The 17,069-nt window shown below is 44.7% G+C and overlaps 1 protein-coding gene across 1 annotated transcript in view; it reads left to right on the forward strand.

Annotated features, from left to right (window-relative positions):
- Nudcd3 (NudC domain containing 3) overlaps positions 1-17,069 on the forward strand; it is a 129,479-nt gene that overhangs the window by 101,752 nt on the left and 10,658 nt on the right. The window contains exon 4 of the mRNA XM_004652905.2: positions 4,701-4,844. Within this exon, the coding sequence (XP_004652962.2) occupies positions 4,701-4,844 (144 nt within the window). The remainder of the gene's footprint in view (positions 1-4,700; positions 4,845-17,069) is intronic.

Raw genomic sequence — 17,069 nt, forward strand, 5'->3', positions numbered from 1 at the left:
CCATCACGTAGGTCAGTAACGGCAGTTTGGGGTTTGAAAGAGCCCTAGCTCTTGTTGTCAGATAGAATGTACTAGGACTGGGAAGCTGGCCAGGGAATAGAAAATGTGGATGAGATTAGGGCAAGCCACACGTCTCTGTACTTGTTCTTACTGAAATGTGCTCATTTTTCTTGAATAATTATCCCTGGATTTTCACAACCCTTTGTTTAGTTCCCAGAGTTTATAAGAAGTTGATACTGACAGTTGTTACCATTTTTCTTGTCACTTTGATGGGGAAAAAAGAGCCTTCTTAGAGCCTTTTCTCTATTTTCGTTGACATCTTTTTGAATTAGGAATTTCTTACATCATTTTGGTTCTCCTGTGTTTCTTGCTGTTTTTCTTTTTATATTGCCAAAAAATGCGTATGATTTCCTCATAACCTCAAGAGTTACCTAGATTCAGTAATACTATTTGTTTAGAAGTCAGCTTTCTTCCGGAATACCTTCTCACCTCCTACGTAGTCTGTTTTCTAGCTCTGTTGTGTAGCTTCTACCCTGGAGCTTCCTTTCTGTACTTCTAAATTAAAATACTTCCGTGTTTGTGGATATGGGTCGGGTATTATTTCTTTTTAGTGTTCTTCTTTTTTCCCTTAAAGTATATGTGTCCCTTAAAGTGTATTTATTTTAACTGTATACTTATTCACAGTTTAGGGTACATATGGAAAGAATTCTGTCTTAAAATAGCTCTCCCCCCGGAAGATCAAAGGAATTTCTTTCTGTTTTCATAAATCCAGTGTTACGGGTTCTCATCTACTCTGGCTCTTTGTGAATTTTTTTTCCTTTTGCTATGTGTGTGTGTGTGGGGGGGGGCTGCTTGTGTGCATGTGCACAGATGCATATGCACGCATATGGAGGCCAGAGGAGAATATCAGGTGTCCTCCTATATCAGTCTTTTTCTTATTTCTTAAGATGAAGTCTCTTACCCAACCTAGTTGGTAATTTTGGCTGGCCATAAGCCCCAGTGATTTCCCTGTCTCCACCCTTCCTTAGCAGTGGAGTTACAGGCATGTGTGCAGCTATGCCCAGCTCTTTACATGGATAGTAGGGATCTAGGGTTCTAACTCAGGTCCTTATGTTGTGCAACAAGTGTTTTTACCTGCTGAACCATCTCATTAAGCCCCTCTTTGGAATCTACCAGACCATGTTTTAAAATATTCAGTGTTGAGCCCAGCATGGTGGCACGTGCCTTTTTATCCCAGCATGGAGGTGGGAGGATTTATGAGTTTCAGGTCAGCCTGGGCTGGAGTGAAACCCTACATTGAAGACACACATACACATGCACACATACACACACTCAGTGTTAGGAAAGTACATGAAAGCTGTCTTTCATTCATTCCATCTCTTTAGCTTTTATTGGATTGTTAAAATTTTATTTTTTGAAAGAGAGAGGGAGGGAGAGAGCAGCAGATAGAGAATGGCCATGCAGGGCCTTCAACCTCTGCAAACAAACTCCAGACACATGCATCACCTTGTGCATCTGGCTTACATGGGTCCTGGAGAATTGAACCTGAATTGGCTTTGCAAGCAAAACACCCTAACTGCCAAGCCATCTCTCCAGCCCTCATTGGATTTTTTAAAAACAAGACATTTTTTTTTTCTCTCAAAAATGTGCTTATTGCCAGGTGTAATGTCATATGCCTTTAATCCCAGCACTTGGGAGGCAGAGGTAGGAGGATTGCTGTGAGTTCGAGGCTACCCTGAGACTACATAGCTAATTCCAGATCAGCCTGGACCAGAGTGAGACCCTACCTTGAAAAAAAAAAAAAAGTGCTTATTGTTATAATTTCTGTAATGGCATATTGACTGAATTAAACTGATCTCTCCCTGCCTTGATTTGTTTGACTTTATCTTCTGGCCTTTCTATTGAAGATTTTGTTTTCATTACTATATTTTTAGTCCTAGTGTTTTTTTGTTTGTTTGTTTTGTTTGTTTTTGGTCCAATACTTTTTTCCTATCTTATTCTGCTGTATTGATACGGTATCTTTTTAGATCTACATGAAGCTCTAAGATGCAAATATGATATGGATTTCTCTCAATTAGCACTATGTTGGGACATAGAGGTTTTCATTTGCCTGAGGCAGTTAGGAGACATCGGCTGGGCACTGAGCCCCTCTTGGTGCTGAATGAGTTCTCCGGATGTTCACAGTCCTGAGGGTGGGGGGATGGGAGGCCGTGCAGGGTGCCTACAGTTGTACCAGAGCTGCTCAGCTGGTCCCTGCTGTCTTCTCCTTCAGGATTCTTGACTTTGCAAGGAGGCTGATGTGAGCGGAAAATCCCTCCACCTGGTTTCTGCTCCTGCAGCTCTGTGCCAGCTGGGCAGGTGGGTGCACAGATCAGGGCTGCTGGCACCTCAGTGAGATTCTGGCCAGTTTCCTCCTTTATGGAAGATCTTGTTCTCTCCTGCTTCTCTGCTGTGGTGGATGATAATTTATACACCTTCACTTTTTGGTAGAAGAATGTGTTTTGCTGTGTTTCTACTTAATTCCCTCCCTAGGCTGCTTTGGTTTGGCTACTGTGCCTCCATCTTACCTGGAAGCCTGTCTCATTTCGAAAGCCCCTATCTCAAAGGAGATGGAGTGGCGTTCCTGAGGATGACACACACACCCCCACACATCACACATGCACATTCACATATACACATGCATTTTATAAAGCATAGATTTTTATCATTTAAAAAGAGCAAGTAAGGGGCTGGAGAGATGGCTTTGCGGTTAAGGTGCTTGCCTGAAAAACCTAAGGACCCAGGTTTGAATCCCTAGGGCCCATGTAAACCAGATGCATAAGGTGGCATATGTGTCTGGAGTTTGCAGTAGCTAGACACCCTGGCATGCCCACTCTCTGCCTGCCCCTTTCTCTCAAATAAATAAATAAAAGTAAAGACAAAAGATTTTTTTTTAAAAAAAAAGCAGATAAAACGAGCACAAAAAGATGCTCTATTTTCTGTCCTCTTCCAGTTGTTGATCTTACACCTTTTTGGGGTAATGTACTCTGCTTTAGAATCTGCTGGCTGCCTATGTGATAGGAAGTAAAGAACCTTTTCCCAGCAATCCCTGTGTGATGTGGAGACTGGAATGTGGCAGCACAGGGAGAGGCAGGCCCAGGTGAGTAAGGTGAGTGCGTGGCTGGTTTCTGCCCAGGGCAGGCTCAGAGGGAGAAGGACAAACTGAAGTTCTACTTCATAAAGAACCAGGTAAACGAAAGCAACTTGGCTCACTGTCCTAGGTGAAGACTAAGCTGTGGTCTCAGCCTGGGTTACAGCTCATGGGAGGAAGAAGGCATACTTGTTTCTCATCGGACAGTCATAAGCAGATAGCTCAGCTCTCATGGGCACCGCCATCTAGAGCTGGGCTTCTTCGGAATCACCCACCTCCTGTCCTGTGCTTGCCTTCAAGCCTGAGAACCAGTCCTCCTAGCCACACAGGGTAAAAGGGATTTGAGCAGCAAACCAAAACCAGCTACTTCTTCCACAATACCTAACACGCTGAAATTGATTTCTGGTGTGATCACCTGAAGGAACTGACAGTGTGTAGATTGCTTTTTAAAAAATTTTTAATATGGGCTGGGGAGGTGGCTTAGTGGTTAAGCGCTTGCCTGTGAAGCCTAAGGACTCTGGTTCGAGGCTCTATTACCCAGGACCCACGTTAGCCAGATGCACAAGGGGGCACATGCGTCTGGAGTTCGTTTGCAGTGGCTGAAGGCCCTGGCACGCCCATTCTCTTTATCTATCTGCCTCTTTCTATCTCTGTCTGTTGCTCTCAAATAAATAAATAAACAAAAAAATTAAAAGTCACTCCTTTAAAAAAATTTTAATATAATTTTATTTATTTGAGAGAGAGAGAGAGAGAGAGAGAGAGAGAGAGAGAGAGAGAGAGAGAGAGAATGGGCACACCAGGGCCTTCAGCCACTGTAAATGAACACCAAATACATGCACCACCTTGTGCATCTGGCTTATGTGGGTCCTGGGGAATCGAACTGAGGTCCTTTGGCTTTGCAGGCAAATGCCTTAGCCACTAAGCCATCTATCTCTCCAGTCATTTTTCTTTATTTTTAATTCTTAAATATTTTATTTACTTATTTGAGAGAGAGAAAGAGGCAGAAACAGAGAGAAAAATGGGCATGCCAGGTCTTCTTCTAGTCACTACAAGGAATGAACTCCAGACGCAAGTGCCACTGTGTGTATCTGGCTTTATGGGGGTACTAAATAATCAAATCAGGGTCCTTAGGCTTTGCAGGTAAGTATCTTGACCACTGCGCCATCTCTTCAGCCCCTATTTTATTTTATTTCTATTTGAGATAGGGAGGGAGGTTGCTTTTTAATTTTTTTTATTTTAGAGAGAGAATTGGTGTGCCAGGGCATCATCCACTGAAATCAATGCCAGATGCTTATACCACCTAGTGGGCATGTGCAACCTTGCGCTTGCCTCACCTTTTGTGCATCTGGCTTACATGGGATCTGAGGAGTCAAACATGGTTCCTTAGGCTTCGCAGGCAAGCGTCTTAACTGATAAACCATCTCTCCAGCCCTGGAGGTTGCTTTTGAGTGTGGGATAGGTTAGAGTGGCTTTCTTGGCCAGGATGGCTGGTGAGCCTTCAGTATGTACCAGTATGCACACCAGCTGCCATCCTCACACATAGATGATTTTTCTCCTGCTATGTTCTCAGGTCTCTGTGGCCCTTAGCAGTGGTTCCATCCGTGTGGCCATGCTGGAAGAAAGTGGAGAGCGAGTCCTCATGGAAGGGAAGCTCACCCACAAGATCAACACTGAGAGCTCCCTCTGGAGCCTTGAGCCGGGCAAGTGTGTTTTGGTAAGTGTAGGTACCTGTATGCAGAGTTTCAGGTATGTTTCAAACGTGCTGTGATGCTTCTTTGAACAAGTCTTTGCTATTGGCTGTCAAGTTGTTAATTCCAGTAGTTGGAGCAGACTAAATTTCCTGAGCATTTTTCACACCACTCCATAGGCTTTCTGAAATATTTGCAGCCTCCACACCTAAGAATCTTGGTCATTGCTGAGAACTCCACTCTCCTTATGTATTAAAGGCAAAACCAAGTACAAAATGGATGTATGTACAAGGTGAAATTTTCCAGATTCTAGTCTGGAGTTTAATAAGATCAGTTTTACTTGACCAAGTGGGTCACTTCTCTTAGCAGCTGGTAAACCAGGGTAGAGTTCAAGATGATGAGTTTTAAGGTGTGAATCCAGATGAACACTTCACCTGTTAACCGTTGAGACTCCCACATGTTGCGTTGCATGACTGGACAGATCTGTGGGCAGCTTATTCCCCCTCTCCTGTTAGTATCTACAAATTAGTCTCTACAAGATGTACTTGGTGGTGGTAGACATCTCTGGAGCTACCTGGGCAGCATTGGGAGATAGGATAGAAAGCCCCATGGCTCTGTCTTAGCTGTCCTCATGCCTAGAGGGTGACACAGTCCAGGGACTAAGCAAAACAAGCCGTTAGTGCCCTTGGGAATTGAGACTAGCCTTAGCCACATCTTATTGTCAAACCTAGAAAACAGAACCTACTGTGACCCTTATGTACTCTGCATGTGCCTCAGGACTGCTAGGCCCTGACCTGCCTCATCTTCTCCTAAGATCCATGTGTGGCACATGGAATTTCCAGCAGTGGAGCTAGACCTCGTCTGTCCTGGGTTCTGATTTCTCCCAGTACCCAGGCCCACCTGTGCTATGGGGACTGGCCAGGGCTTCAGCCAGCACTGCCTAGGCCTCACCTGTCTGATGTTTGCTCTGTATCTCACTGTTGGGCATCCCTTGCAGGGGCAGCATTCTGTGGCTAGAAGAAAAGTACTCTTCTGTCTGCAGTGTAGCTATTGCCTCTGTGAAAGTTGACTTTGGTGTCAGCTCAACTGGGTTGAGGGAATATACCTGTGAATGTACCTGTGAAAGTGTTTTCAGAGAACATTGGCATGTGGGTCAGCAGGCTTAGTGGGGAAGAGCTACCCTGTATGTGGGGAGCATAGCACTATCCAATAGTCTAAAGCCTAGATTGAACAAGATGTAGAAAAAAGGAGAAATTTGGCCTCTTTTTCCCTCCCCCCCCCCCTTCATTTTTTGGTTTTGCGAGGTAGGGTCTCACTCTAGCCCAGGCTGACCTGGAATTCACTATGGAGTCTCAGGGTGGCCTCGAACTCACGGCGATCCACCTACCTCTGCCTCCCAAGTGCTAGGATTAAAGGCATGTGCCACCACACCCGGCCCCCCTCCCCTCTTTTGATCTTTTTCTCATTCTCTGGTTCCCTCTCTCTCTTTCCCCTTTACCAACAAGTAGGAATGTTTTTTGCTTCTGTACCTGCCCTTGGATATCAGACTCTTTCTTATGTTCTCTCTTTTTAAAAATTTATTTATTTTAGAGAGAGAAAGATGCAGAGAGAGAGAGGGAGTGCGGGAGGGAGGGAGGGAGGGAGGGAGGGAGGGAGGATGGGCACTCCAGGTCCTCTAGCCACTGCAAATGAAGTCCAGATGCATGTGCCTCCTTGAGCATCTGGCTTACATGGGTCCTGGGGAATCAAACCTGAGTCTTTGGCTTCTCAGTCAAGTGTCTTAACAGCTAAGCTATCTCTCCGGGCCCCACACTCCAAGTTCTTGGCCTTTAAACTTCAGGATTTGTACCAGCAGCTCAGCAGGCCTTGCAGGTCTTCCATCTCCAACTGGAGCTGCATCATAGTTCTCTCTCATTTTAAGGCTCTGTCTTCCCTGGCTCTCCTTTTAGATGGCATTGTAGAACATTTTAACTTCTGTGGTCATGCAAGCCAATCTCATATACATATATACACCCACCCATGCATACTCGTTTTTTTTCTTTGGAGAATCCTAGTATTGCTCTTATCACCTTGACAGATCAGTTACGTGCTCTATTACCTTTGATCCTTAAAGCCTGTAATTTTTGAGAGAGCGTGCGAGCGAGCGTGCTTGGGCTTCACAGGCAAATGCCTTAACCACTGAGCCATCTCTCTGGCCCTAAAGCCTGTTTATTAATAATGCTGCACTGAGCTTTTCCCAGGCTGTAGCTTCCTCTGAGCACCACTGGTTCCTTCCTTTTTTATCTTACTGGACATTTCAGGTGTCCTCACAGCCTGGACCTCACTTTAGCTTTGTATGGTTGTAGAGGTTCTGTGGCATTAAACAACATGCTGGCAGTGGACTGGTAGGCACTCTTCTTGGTAGGCACTGCCCATGCCCATTCTGCGACACAGATTAAGAAGTCTGTGACAGTGCTGCCTTTTACCTTGGCTGGTTGAACTCTGACTACAGAGTGTGAAACAAGTTGCTCTACTCTGTGCTGCTTTTTCTGAGTGGGGAGCCTTTACCTAATAGTCTGTTTCACTTAGAAGCCAGTAGCATTCCCATTTCAGACAATTACAGCCAACCTTTGTAACTTAGTCTTTGAGCACATAGCTGCTGCACTTAGAACACATTGGATTTATAATCTGTGTACTGATAATTCCTTTTACTTTACATTATGTCTACAAAAATGTGATTGCTACTAAATTGCTTATCTCTCAAGGCTTTTTGTTGATAACAATGTCTGGTTTCATGGATAGTCCTGAACAATGTTACTTTCTATGGGTTGTATGTGTCCATACAAAGTAGAATAGGATGAAGCCCAGTGTGGTAACTCACACTTGTTATCCCGGCACTTGGGAGGCTGAGACAGGAGGATTACTGTTAGTTGGAGGCCAGATTGGGCTACATAGCATGACAGTGTCTCAAAAAACCAACCAACCAACCAACCTCTCAGGTGACTCAAAAGGCACCATAGTGCTGAGAAGAAGTGACAGAGGAGTGCTCGGCAATGAAATGTCTCTACCACACCAAGGCTCAGGGTTCATTGTGGAAAAGGTGGCAGAAAGAATGTAAGAGCCAAAGGAAGGGTAGGGCTCCTTACAGTGGTATCTTCCAGACACAAAATGGCTGGATAGCCATGACCTCACAGTGCCTCATCCTACATATACAAGATCCTTATCATAAGAGAACTTAATTGAGAAGGGGAGGAGATATGATGGAAAGTGGAATTGTGAAGGGGAAAGTGAGAGGGGAGGGAATTATCATGGTTTATTTTCTATAATTATGGAAGTTGTCAATAAAAACTGTTAAAAACCAAGTAACCAGTCAATAAAATAAGTAAGTAGAATAAGATATAACTGGTAACCAAACCATTAACATCTTATAGTAATAGCCTCTGTTAACTTAATTCATGTACTGGACCAGGTTCTTTATGAGGTGCCTTTAATACTGTTTGATCCTTTTGCAAACTCATCTTACAATCAGAACCTTGAGGGTTGGGAAGGAGGGGTGAGCAGTAGCTTGCTCAAGAGGGAAATTGGGCCTCAGAGCCACACCCATTTGGCCAGAGCTTTCTCTGCTGAAGCCTGAGAGTCCTAAGGGGACTCAAACATGGCTTTCTTCAGCTGAGGAAGGAAGAAGGAGAAAGTGATGGGGAAAGGGAACTGCTCCACAGTGGTTTTCATAGGTTTTTGCCTCAGATAGATATGGGAGATGCTGCCCTTTGTCTGGGGGGTGGAGTGGGGTGGGTGGATGGGTGGGTGTTTTCCTAACTTGTCTGATAGAGATAGCCAGCTGGGGGCCATTACTGTAGAGGATGGTCAGATGCAGTGTCTTCATTCCCAGTGTCCATGAACACCCTACACCTCAGATTCTCTCACACCTGGCCTCATGTTTTGCTCTGCTCTGGGCTTCTCTGTGTCCTCGTTGTTATCAGGGTTATACTTTGTTTTTGCCATGCACCTGCTGTCCGTACAGTTTATAGAAAGAAGCAAAACCAGCTGCAAACTGGGTACCAGCATTGCTACAAACACAGCATCTGTGGGTAGTCTGCTAGTTCTGGTAGGCCTAGAGAAAGCCCTGTGGAAGTGAGATGGATGCATTGATTCCTGCAGTACCTCAAAGTTGTTGCTATTTCTTTAGTAGTTTTACTTGTAAAAAGTAAGGAATCTGAGAAAGAGAGGAGACATACACAACCCTCTTCTGTGCTCTCCCATCAGCCTGGGTTCCTACTGTACTTGGGATCCCCTCCTGCTAGGGTTCCCCCACCACCACCATGCAGCCTCGTCACTCAGTGACACATGCTATGGAATGTTATCACTTTCAGGAGCTAAGAGTTTGGTGTGTTCTTGACTTACTTATTTATTGGTAACTTGTCAGGCTATTTTTTTTCTTCTGATCACATGTTTGACATCATACTGTAAATCACTGAACAGATTGTTTTGTTTTAGGAGGGTCCTATTTGCCTTCCACTCACTGCACTGCATCTGCTGTGTGGCATTCAGCATGCTGCTTCCCCTGAGCACGCAGATGTAGAAAGAGGTCACCTAACTATCAGCGATATGGCTCTGGGCCACCACTGCATCCATTTTCTGTGGCCCTTGAAATGGCTGAGAATCTAGCCCATGATTTTACAGCTGTGCTTATTGATTTTGTTAACTGCCCAGCCAATATAGGCACAAGAGATGGTAAAGAAAACAAGTCAAGAGTCTTGCTCTACAGGCCCAGGAAGACATCTATGGAATATAGCCTCTTTTGGAGAAAGATCTTTGCAGTTATGATTAAGCATCTCACCATGACATCATCCTGGATTATCTGGGTGGGCTGTAAGTCCAGTGACAGATGTTCTTTAAAGAGACAGAAGTTGAAACTGACACAGAAGAAGCCACATGAAAACTACATAGAAAATGGAGTGTTGTGGGCACAAGCAAGAGATGTCAGTAGCCACCAGAAGCTGAAGGAGATGGAAAGGATACCCCCGCCTCTGAAGCCTTTAGAGGAACACATTCCTGTCAGCACCTTGATTTTGGACTTCTGGCCTCCAGAACTCTTAAGAGAGTGGATGGGTGCTGTTTCAAGCTCCCTGTCTGTGATTTTTATCATAGCCCTGGGACACTCAAACAGGGCTGTCCTTGAAGTGACTAAAGAATGGCATTCAGAGCTGTTATTGGTACCCCAGGCTCTACAGTAAGAGCTTCTAACCTTCTCACCTCCAGGCACACTAGTACAGACATGCCTCTTGCTTCTCAGCACCTTCCACGTGCCCTGCTTCTCTCCTTTGTGCTAGATCCCACACCAGACAGCCAGGGCAGGCAGGGGTGGCAGCTAAAACCGTGTGACAGCTCTTGCCTCCTTCCCTCCCTCCCTCCCTTCCTCCCTCCCACCCACACGTTGGAATGCTAAATGAGACTTCTTGACTCAGGCAAGCTCCTTGCTTGGTTACAGAGATGTAAAATCAGCCGTGGCAACAGAGCCCGCCAGCTCCTTTTCCCGGTTTCTCGTTCAGTCCAGAAAACCAGGCACTCAGTTTGTGCACTGTCCTCGTTTCTTCCTCCTTTGAGGAGCTGACAAGCTGGCTGCCCCTGCACTGCGTGGGTGGTTGCAGGCAGGCAGCCATGCTCTGTTGCGGGGGTTCTCAGACAGGACTGCATTGGAAAGGTGGTTGTAGCTGCCTGGAAAGTGAATGCTTTTGCACACACACATCTTCATGTTCTGACATCATGCACACAGACCATTTAACACTGGTGAGATAGGTAGAATATTCACTGAGAAAGTGAACCTTGAGGCTCCAGCTTTAAAACTCATTGCAGCATTTGTTTGAGTTTTTGAGCTCTGAGAGTATCTTTACAAGCTGCATTCCCCTCCTGTATTGAGATGATTTCTTAAAGTTATTATTTTCAAAAGTGGAATTCCAGCCCTCTGTCGTGGCTTTAGTGTTTCTGAAGTATGTCAGTGATGTGTCTGTCCCAGCAGCCACATGTTCCCGCAGCCATAAACTGCTTACTGTTCTCTTGCTGGTTTGTCTGGACAGCTCCAGTTGTTCCTCATGTAGGGTGGGAGTGGTCAATTGCTGGCCTTTCCTGGGTGACAAGCCTGAGTCTCTGCCAACCTTTCTTGGCCCTTGATGAGGTCTTTATAGATCACTTAATATGCTTCCTCATAAATTCAGAGGGAAAACTGTAGATTAAATTACCTTAGTATTTTGGTAAGAGCCCAAAGCCTGGGAATTATTATTTGAACTAAAATGAGAGCCCTTACACATCTAAAGCGACGCTGTCTCCAAGGCGAACCCTCAGAGTTTCCAGTGGGTATTACAATCCTTCACACATCATTCCTATTTCTGGATACCAGAAGGGAAAAGCTGAGGCTTGGGGATTACACAGAAGGCGGTGGCCTGAGGCTGCCTGTTCCAAGTAGACACAGAAGGACTTTGCTGAGTAGTAGATAGGGCCCTTAGCCCCTCCTCCCCAGTGGTGGGAGGAGAGTGTGGTGTACAAGTTTAACATCACCTCATTATTTCTCCTTCTCAGAACATGGAAATATTATGCTCTTTGGATGGTGCTGCAGAACCTTCCAGCTGTACCTATGGCTATGTCCTGTCTGGCCTGTGCAGTGTCTTAGTTTTGTTTTTAAAAATTTAAACTCAAAAATGTAGGTGACATCATTGACAAACCAGGAGACTGCTTGTACAGTACTAGCTCATGGCATGTCAGGAGCCAGAGCGGCCCACATCTTCCTCGCAGTGGGTGTTGAGTTGAGCAGGTGCTCCCACCATGCTGTCATCTCACCCCATTATCTGCCCTTGTTCCAAGGTGCCTTCCTGGAAGGAACATCCCACAACAATCCTGTTGGCCCAAACTCAATCACACGGGCAGCTGCAAGGAGTAAAGCCATCCTCACTGGGCACAGTGCTTCCCTGAATAGAAATGAGGTTCCGTTACTAAGGAAGGAAAGGGATATAAATGTTGGTGAGTCATCGGCACAGATCGGGGGATGCTGAGGTAAGTTTATTCACATTGAGGGTGAAGTTTCTGTGAGGACATTTTGGGAGCATTTTTCAGCCAGTGGTCTGGGGGCCCTCAGGGAAATTATTGTGGTCTAAGACCAGGTAGAGAAAAGGAACCTTGGAAGGTCTTGTTACCTCCCAAGTGAGAGTGTGTCCAGAAAATGATGAGGCCAGGCCACAGGGTCACAGTGATTTTGTGTGGGGCCATCTTAACTCTGATCCAATAAAGGATAGTTCCAAATAACTGACTAAGCCACTGAGAAAGGAGGAGGCCAGGAGTGTCAAGCAGTTTTCCTGAGGCAAAGCTCTCACGTCAACAGAACCCATGCCTGTCAATGTGGAGGGACTAGGGAAAGTCAAGTGTCCCAGACTGTGTGAAGGCAATGGGACCACAAAGGAAGTCTCACAGGTGTTGAGGAACTCAGTTACCATGTGGAGAGGTCTGGGGTGAGAGGGGACATCTCTGTAAAGCATCTGCAGGAGGGCCATAGGTACACACAGGTTCCTCAGGAGAAGCTGGGCAGGAGAGAAAGGCACTGAGCATGCTGAAGACTTACAAGAAAATAACATGTGATAAAGGGCCAAGACAGTGTACATTGCTCTTAAATGGGTCAGAAAAACCATTATTTGTTGTGTATTACATAAATATATATCATTTTATACAGAGTGGGACAGTACAGACTCAGCTGCTAAACACATGTTTGGCTTTCTGTACTTGCAGCAATTTGTGTTTGAAATTATTTGCAAATAGGAGTTTGTAAAACAAGCAGTCCAGCAACTACAAAAGAAGTTTGGAGTTATTAGTCACTAGGGAAATGAAGTCAGAACTATAGTGAGATGCTTCTTTACACCCATGAGAGTGGCTGCTAAGAGGCCGAAAGTATCAGGCTTATAGGAGCTGTGGTGCTTGGACCTTCTGCACTGCTGGGGAGCTTGTGAGGCTGAACAGCCATGTCTACCAAACCCTAGGGAATGCCCACATGTCCATGGACAAATGTGTGGTCACCTGCATCACAGAATACCCTGGCCAAGCATGAGAGCCCATAGACTCAGGAAAGACAGCAAATGTACAAGTCTACACGCAGTGGGATTCCATGGGAATGACATTGTGGATGTGGATAAGCTAGACAGCAAGATGAGCATCACAGACTGAAGGGAGGGTATGGTTGCTTGAATGTAAACTGTCCCCAATAGACTCATGTCTTTAGATATGTAATCTCCAGCTGTTGGCACCATTTGGGAAGGTTGTAGAACCTTTAAGAGGTACAGTCTTGCTGGAAGAAGTGCTTCACTGGGGGTGAGCCTTGAGGTGTTATAGACCAGCCCTGCTTCTCTTTCTACTTCTTCCCTGCTAATGTAGATGAGGTGATGGTGTGATTCTGGCTTCCTGTTCATGCCATACTTTCCTTGCTATGATAGACATCACCCCAAAACTGTAAACAAAAAATAAGCCCTTTCCTTCCTTAAGCTTCTTCTAGTTGAGTATTTTGTCCAAGTAATGAGAAAGTAACTGATACAAAAAATTAGTACTGAGCAGTTGCTGTGATAAACCTGCCCATGGGGTTTCTAGTCTTTTGGACTAGAAAAGTTTTACAGATTTTAATGGTTCATTCTGGTGGGAGTTTGGAAGACCAGAAGAAGGCTGAAAACAATGGACTATGGAGGCTCAGCTTATAAGATTTCAGGGGTACTGAACTAGAGACAGTTCATGTGGTAACCTGGCAGAGAAATTAGTTGCATTCTGCCCATGTCCTGAGAACTGGGAAAAAAAAAAGATGAACTTGAAAGCAGAGGACATTTCAAGGAAGAAAAATAATGCCTCTGTGGCATAGTATCTTTTTGCTGTTCTAATTCAGATCTACAACAACAGGAGCAAATATAGAGGAGAAAAAGATAAAAAATACAAAGTTTAGCACAGAAAGAAATGTAAGCAAATTTGATGTCTCAGGCCCAGAGATTACAGCTACTTAAGCTGCAATCCTTAAAGACATTACCACCATTAAAGATAATCCAACTGCTATCTGCTGAGACAGTAGGAAGCCAAGATCCAACACACTGAAGGCTCAAACTAGTAAGAATGTGAATTTTTTTTTTTTTTTTTCCCCGAGGTAGGGTCTCACTCTAGCTCAGGCTGACCTGGAATTCACTATGTAGTCTCAGGGTGGCCACGAACTCATGGTGATCCTCCTACCTCTGCCTTCTGAGTTCTGAGATTAAAGGCATGTATCATCATGCCCAGCTGTGAATTATTTTGAAAGGAAAGACCTGATGTAAGAATGCTGAAGGAGGTTTGCTGATCTTCAAGGTCAGCATACAGAGGCTGGTGCAACTGTAATTCAAGATCAGGCTTCTTCCCAGTCTGTCAGCAAAGCTTGGCAGCATTGTCCATATGGTGCTGGTTTTAGAAACAAGAAGCAAATTAGAAGGATGGCTTGCACCACAGTTCCCATGAGCCCTTAAGGCTAAGCAATGTAAGGCAGGGTCAGAGTCTCTGCATGGAGACCATGAGAGGCCACTGCATGAAGCTGTGAAGATGAACCCTACGTTGCAGTAGGGAACCGGGATGTTTAAGATGCAGGGCCTTGGGATGCCTGCCAAGAAAAGCTGTAGGTTCTTGGCAGAGTACAGCTGGAGCGGCAGAGCTACCAAAGCTTTTTGGAGTCTGGAAGGTTTCATCACAAGTCCCACATACCAGACACATGGAGCTACAGGATTAGGTGTTCTCTCTGCTGGTTTGATATGGTCTTCCTTTGCTATGTACCCATTCCTGCCTTTTCAAATGGGAATGTTTACTCTGCCACTATATGCTAGAAGTATGTAACTTGTGCCTTGATTTTATGGGGCTTACAAATTAAAAGACTGCTTTGAGTCTCAGATGAGACTTTACACTCCGGGCTTTTTAATAGTGTTGGGTCTGATAGAAACTGTGGGGACTTTGAAAGTTAGACTAAATTAATTTTGCATCATAAGTGTGCAGGGGCCAGTGGTAGGATGTGATGGTATTAATGTATAACATCTCCATAGACTCATGTGTTTGAATATTTCATCTCTAGCTATTGGCACTATTTGGGGAGATTATGGAACCTTTAGAAGGAAGTATCTTGCTGCAGGAAGTATGCCACTGGGAGTGGGCTTGGGTAGTTACAGCCAAACCCCACTGCTCTCTAACTTCATCCCTGCTGGTGTGATGATGTGACAGTATGATCCTGGCTTCCTGCTCCTGGCATGCTTGCCCTACCATAATAGAATTCCCTTCAACACTATTAAGTCAAGAACAAACCCTGTCCTTCCTTAAGTAGCTTCTGGGTGGGTATTTTGTCCCAATAACAAGAAAATAACTGTTACAGAGGCGCATCTGAGTAGATGGGTTGTTATGGAGGTGACACCCCAAGAGATGATTTTTCACTGTATAAACCACACTTTCACAAGTATAACTTGTTAAAATGTAGCAAAATGTTAAAACAAAAAACTGATTAATAAGAAAGTCATCAGACTACTTTTCCAAGGGTATGATCTTTAGCCAGTGACCTTTTCGGTCCTCTCCTGGATCATCTCTCACCTACGTGTCCCTCTCCCAGCCCAAGTTGTGCCTTGAATGTCAGAGGCAGCCCTGGGAGACCAGCGTGTTCAGAACCTGTAAATGGTTTGAAAGGCCCAAAATCTGAGGAAGGAAGGTGTGGGAACAGCAGCAGTTAGCAACAACAGAACATAAAGAAACTTGTCCGCTAAGATTTCTGGGATGGGGCATTTGAGGAGAAAGGGGTAGGATTTGTTAAAAAGTAACAAAATGGCATGGAGTGGTGGCTCATGTCTTTAATTGCTTGCGGTAGGAAAATATTCATGAATTCGAGACCAGCTTGGGATGCAGAGTGACTTCTAGGTCAGACTGGACTAGAGTGAGCCCTGTGTTAAAAACAAACAAAACAAAACAAAAAACCATGGCTAGAACAAGTAGACTTTTCTAAGGAACCTTTGTAGATGGGAGGCCAGGCCAGTGAAGGATGAGGATAATTACCATGCTAAGAATGTTACTCCTTTATCTTTTTCCTTTTACTAATATGTTGTACCTTAAATAAGCAGAACAATAAAAGAGTGCTAAATAAATATTCACAGAAAATTTAAATGACACCTTGGGCTTTAAAAATAAGAACCTTGGCCAGGCATGGTGGCGCATGCCTTTAATCACAGCACTCAGGAGGCAGAGGAGGATCGCTGAGAGTTCAAGGCCACCCTGAGAGTACAGAGTGAATTCCAGGACAGCCTGGGCTAGAGTGAGACCCTACCTTGGGGGGGAAAAAAAAGAAGAAGAAGGAGAAGGAGAAGGAGAAGAAGAAGGAAGAAGAAGAAGGAAGGAGGAGGAAGAGGAGGAAGAGAAAGAGGAGGAGGGGGAGGAGGAGGAGGAGGAGAAAAAAATTACAAGTGTCAATGACCTATAAAGACATTGGAACCCTTGTGCATGGCTACTAGCCACTGTGGGAAACAACCGGGTGAGTTCTCAGAACACTAAGAAGTTATCAGGTGACTCAGCTATTTCACACCGAGGTAAGTATCACAGGGCTTGAAAGCAGGAACTTGAACAAGTAGCAGCAATTAGTGACAGCAGCCAAAAAAGGTGGAGGTATTGCAAGTGTCCAACAATGTGGCTAATCTGTTCAACGGAGTATTACCCAGATTGGAGAGGAACAAAGTTCTGATTCATGCTTCAACACAGATGAGCCTTGAGGACTTTACAAGAAGTGAAATAAAAGGGCAGAGTGGTATTATGGGAAGAATGAAGGCAAAATGGGCTATGACTACCAGTAGATACAGGGCTTCTTTGTGGGATAAGGAAAATGTTTTGGAGATAAAGATGTGAGGGTTGGATGCACACCATTGGGAATGTACCAAATGTCATTGTTTGCTTTTGACTAAAATTCTCTGTTACATGAATCTCACCTCAATAAAAAAATAGTTTTAAAACAAAGTGGCTTATAACTACCAAAATATATCAGTGATGCACATGGGTGACATTTATAACAAAGGCGACAGTCTTTGAGACTGCTATACAGTAGACCTGGGCTACTGGTAATAGCCAATAATTCATTTATTTTTAAAAATGTATTTATTTGAGAGCAAGAGAAAGTCAATGAGTATGGACATGCAAGGATCGCCTGCCACTGCAAATGAAACCCAGACGCATGTGCCGCTTTGTGCATCTGGCTTTACTTGGATACTGGGGATTTG

Source organism: Jaculus jaculus, chromosome 16, assembly GCF_020740685.1.
Source record: "Jaculus jaculus isolate mJacJac1 chromosome 16, mJacJac1.mat.Y.cur, whole genome shotgun sequence".
Lineage (NCBI taxonomy): Eukaryota > Metazoa > Chordata > Mammalia > Rodentia > Dipodidae > Jaculus > Jaculus jaculus.